Source organism: Bison bison, unplaced genomic scaffold, assembly GCF_000754665.1.
Source record: "Bison bison bison isolate TAMUID 2011002044 unplaced genomic scaffold, Bison_UMD1.0 scf7180017864289, whole genome shotgun sequence".
Classification (NCBI taxonomy): domain Eukaryota; kingdom Metazoa; phylum Chordata; class Mammalia; order Artiodactyla; family Bovidae; genus Bison; species Bison bison.
The window spans coordinates 10,593,090-10,597,589 of NW_011494861.1; the positions used below are offsets into that span (position 1 = coordinate 10,593,090).

The following is a 4,500-nucleotide window of genomic DNA, read 5'->3' on the forward strand; positions in this document are numbered from 1 at the left end:
ACCCCGCTGCCGGCACCCCCCCCCGCCGCTCCACAGGCTCCCAAGTAGCCCCTCTTCTCTAGGCCCCACCTGGTCTCTGTCCAGGCTGCTCCCCACGGTGCCAGGCCCTGTCCAGACCAGGTCCCCACTCCATGGCCAGGATTCCCAGTAGCCGTCTGTCTGCGCCCCAGTTCCTTATCTGTGCATGGAGGTAACCCTATCTGCTCCTGACTACTTCATCCGACCGCGCGACTCCATGAGGACTCAGCACGAGAGCCCAAATCGCCAAGAGAAGGGTGGGCACCGTCACCCCTATGCCACAGCAGCACAGCAGCCTCAGACAGTCCAGGCCACTTGCTCAAAGTCAAGAGCAGCTCTGGCCTTGGCTCCTGCAGCCCAGCATGGCCCCCACCTGAACCGCAGAACAAAAAGGAAGCAGAGGGCAGAAGGCCATGCCAGTCCAAAGCTGGTGAAGATGCTAGGGACAAGCTCTCACTGCCCCCATACCATGGGCGGCTTCCTCCCCACCTGTGGCACCATGGCAGGGCTGGGGACCAGAAGTGGACTCCAACATGGAGCCCACTGCCCCTGAGTGGTATGGTCATGCAGCCACCGTTCCTCATCTGGAAGGTGGCACAGCAGCCCTTCCCATTTGGGCAGACACCTGAGGCGTCCAACGGTCTGAGCCTTGTTCGGCCTCTTCACTGCCAGGCTAGAGCCTGGATCTGCACATCCTCCCTGAATGCACCCGCTAGTTAGCAGGCTCACAACATGATCCTAGATCCCAGATGGAACACAGTACCAATTGCAGTGGGTCCTTGAACAAACGCAGGGGCGTCAGCCCCAGCAGTCAACGATCCAAGTATAACTTTAGAGTCAGTCTCTGGACCTGCAGTTCAACCAATCGCAGATTGTGCAGTACTGCGGTACTGTTCTCATGAAAAAAATCCACACGAGAGTGGACCCGTGCAGTACAAATCCATGCTGTTCAAGGGTCAACAGTACAACTTTGATATGCAGATAATCTGAGCAATCCCACAAGCACCAGCACATCTGTGCTAGAACGTCTACTCTGATTCCGTAACACCATTTCCTGGAGCCCAGCAGTGGAGGGGCAGAGTGCCAAGGAGACCCAGAAATGCCCTTTGCTTTCTTGGGAGCCACAGTGAACTGTAGCTCCTAGCCCTGTCTTTTGGGGAAGTTTGCCTTTATATTCAACTGGGGAAAATTTCCTATTTTCAAAAGGGCTAAATTAGAGAAGGCCAGCCACGCTATTTAGACCAAAGTCAGGCCAGAAGAAAGCTGTATCAGTAACATCATTTATCCTACGATTCCATACAAATTTTTCCCTATTTTACTTTTTTATGACTAAAGTGTCTACCATTTAAATGCCTTTACTTGAATTGAGGTATTAAAATTAACATTAGACAAACACCTGCTATTCCTCTAAAGTATGCCCTACACAGAGACAACCGCTTCTGAGTCTCGTTCTCTTAACTGAATGTGTGAAAGATCTGCCCACGACATGTTGACCAACTTCAGGTCACCTGACATAAGACATTTACATTAACATAACTCCACGCCTTGGCTGAACTCCCATCAACATTAAGAAGGTGAACTTTGGATCAAATGGCCTGTCTATGGCGTGACTCGCAGGCCACTGTGGCCCTCCCCACTCCAGTCTGTGAAACAGGGCCACAGCATCTCAGCACCGCCCCCCAGGCCTTTGGTGGGGAGTCAGCAGCCAGCCTTGTTAGAACCAGTGTGGGGCCCGGTTCTAACCAGAAGCACCCCCAGGAGGAAGGCAGCAAGCTGGCCTTGTTCGGACTTGTTTCCAATCAGGGTGGCCGTCACACAGCTGGGGTGTCTGCAGTCCTCTGCAGTTCCAAGGCCACTTCTGACTGCTTTCTGCCTCATTTCTCTATTTCCTCCTACTAGAATGCAAGCTCCTGGAAGGGGAGCCTTGTCCCTCCACTGCCGGCTCCGTTATCCATGAGGCCAGACACAGAGCTAGCAGTGGGTTAAGTTCTCTGTCGGATGTCACTGCCTCAGGCTCAGCCACAAAGGAAACAAAGAAAAAAACAAGATCAAACTGTTCCAAACAGAGACCAGGAGTATCACTTATGCAGGTTTGTGGGCATTGTACCAGAGTCATCACTGCACCTGTCTGTGGAGCTGTCCCCACGCAGACGCATCCCACACCGAGGACAGTCCTGCCTGGCACCGTTTGGTTCCCTCTATGTCTCCCCTCATCCCCTGCCCCCTTTCTCCCGGGTCCCGAGCCTGGTAATTTCCCACACTTTCATCCTCCGATGTTGTTCTCTTCGCTGAAAGGCCCTTCCAGACCTCACCCACCCGAGTGCTCGGCCAGGGCTCACGGCCGGCTCCTTTCCCTGGGCACGACCACCTTCCCGTCTCCACCACACCTGCACCACCAAGACCTGGGGGCCCTATATTCACCTACGAGGAGAGCTCCACCTTACACATCTCCGGGAATGAGACCAATCCGACCGAATAGCAGGCGCCCAGGGACGCTCCCAGGCCTATGTGCCTGGGGCAGGTTTCCGGGGGCAGCTGTGGGACAGCACGCGGGGCGCCGTCGGGCGGGTTAGCCCGAGCGCTCGGGATCTTCGGTGTGCAGAAGGGCCAGGACTCGACCCCGAGCGACCCAAGTCCACCGCGGCGCTTCCTACCCAAGTCCCGCAGGCCGCCCTGGATCGGCGAGGACACCGAGGTCCCACGGCCCCGGGCAGGCAGCCGACCCCTCCCAGGACGCGCTGCCAGGGAACTGGAGCCGGTCACCGCGGCGACCCCGGGGGTCCGGCCCTGCCCCAGTCTCACGCGCGCCCCTCAGGACCACGGCACCCGCCCGACCCCAGCCCCGCCCCGCCCGCCAGCACCTCGCGGTCCACTGCGGCCGAACGCGGTCTCCCGAGGGCCGCGGGAAGGAGGACGCGGGTGGCTGCCGCGCCGGCGTTTCGCTCGGTCCGGGAAGGGGCAACCGAGCACTTCCGCTCAGTCCTGCGCGGCACCGCCTCCCGGGCTTCCAAGATGGCCGCCGGGGCGGGGCCGTGAGCCTCCAACCATTTCCGCTTCCTGTGCGAGCGCCCAGGCCGTTGGCTGGGCTGTCACGTAGGCGGAAGAGACGTAAGCGGCGGAAATTCTCCATGCTGCGCAAGCGCATTCGCGTCCTCTGGCTCCGGGCCCAGATAGTTCAGCTCCAGAACTTGGTAACGCCCAGGGACTGACTAGAGGCCACGCCCCCTCACAACCAACAAGCCAGTAGAGAAGAACTATGTGGTTGCTAAGGGAAACCTCTAGCGGCAAGATGGCGTTCGCCAGTGAAGAACGCGCGACCTCCTGCCTGCCGCACCGGGAGCTTCCAGGAAGGCCACCGCGGGACGGTAACGGCCGACTACCCTACCGGGCCTCCGTCGGGAAGGGAGGGAGGCGGACAGGTCCGGGAACTCGCTGAGCATTCCTGGAAGCTCCCGGTGCGAACCCAGCTCGCACCCCTGGGAGCTTTGTCGTCCCCAACTCAGGTGTCTGGGTGCCCACGATATGGGCGGGGTACCGGGCCCCGAGTAGCAGAACCGGCTGGGGCCTGGAGACCCAGTTGGGAGGAACTGAGTCGACCCTCGGTGACCCAGGGTGGCGGGGCGGGCGCCTCTGCACGGGTTGGGCGCTCAGCATGTCTGCTGTATAAACGGATTAACAGGGAGAGTTGTGACCCAAACAGCTTTTGGGGAGCAGTGGGGGTGAGGCTCACTAAGAGGTGAAACGACAGACACCTAGAGAAGCCCCGGGATGGCCCCCACCTTGTGCGTGCTTGTCGTCAGCCAAGTCATCTGTACCTGGTGCTCAGCTGGGTGTCCTTTCAACCTTCAGGTTATGGGGTCTACGTTTATCCGAATTCTTTCTTTCGATACGAAGGAGAATGGAGAGGAGGCAAGAAACACGGTAAGGACAGGCTATGGCCTCTTGCTGTAGCCATTCCACTGACAGCACACATCCCAGAGGAGCTGGGGCCACGTGCCTGCCTGCCATACCGGGCCCTCACTCGTGCCCTTGAGGGGCCATCTCCTGCAGAATGGGGGACCCAGACAGCCGCCTTGGTGCTGATGAAAACTGTCTTTATTTTTTCCTTGAAGATGAAGAGCCTGACCATTTTTGTAAAAAAAGAATCTAAATAGCAAGGAGAGCAAGTAGCAAGTGAGAGTCCCCTGGCGTCCACCCCAGAGGCAGACCTGAACTTTCCAAAGTTTACTGTCACAGTTGTATGCCTGTTTGGGGTTCTGTCTGCTCGAAGCCTCTGCAGATTTTTCTGCCAGAGGATTGATCTTTCAGTATTTTCTCATGAACTATTTGTGTATCAGTTGGCTGCCGGTGTATTTTGAACCTTTTGACTTTTATGGGAGTGTTTTTGCCACGTGGGTGTTTCTCCCTTTTGTGCTGAAATCTGAGTCTCTTCCTGACCTGGACAAAGTGGTTCCTTCTTTTCAAAATGTATTTTTCAGTGTT

At 57.3% G+C, this 4,500-nt stretch overlaps 2 protein-coding genes across 2 annotated transcripts in view; one reads left to right on the plus strand and one right to left on the minus strand.

Annotated features, from left to right (window-relative positions):
* The window catches only part of RER1 (retention in endoplasmic reticulum sorting receptor 1), a 10,213-nt gene extending 7,153 nt beyond the window's left edge, over positions 1 to 3,060 (minus strand). The window contains exon 1 of the mRNA XM_010849977.1: positions 2,880 to 3,060. The gene's annotated coding sequence lies outside the window, so the exon portion shown is untranslated. The remainder of the gene's footprint in view (positions 1 to 2,879) is intronic.
* Positions 3,061 to 3,304: 244 nt separating this feature from the next.
* The window catches only part of MORN1 (MORN repeat containing 1), a 49,751-nt gene continuing 48,555 nt past the window's right edge, over positions 3,305 to 4,500 (plus strand). Inside the window, exons 1-2 of the mRNA XM_010849981.1 lie at positions 3,305 to 3,383; positions 3,868 to 3,939. Of these exons, the coding sequence (XP_010848283.1) occupies positions 3,308 to 3,383; positions 3,868 to 3,939 (148 nt within the window). The 5' untranslated portion in view covers positions 3,305 to 3,307. The remainder of the gene's footprint in view (positions 3,384 to 3,867; positions 3,940 to 4,500) is intronic.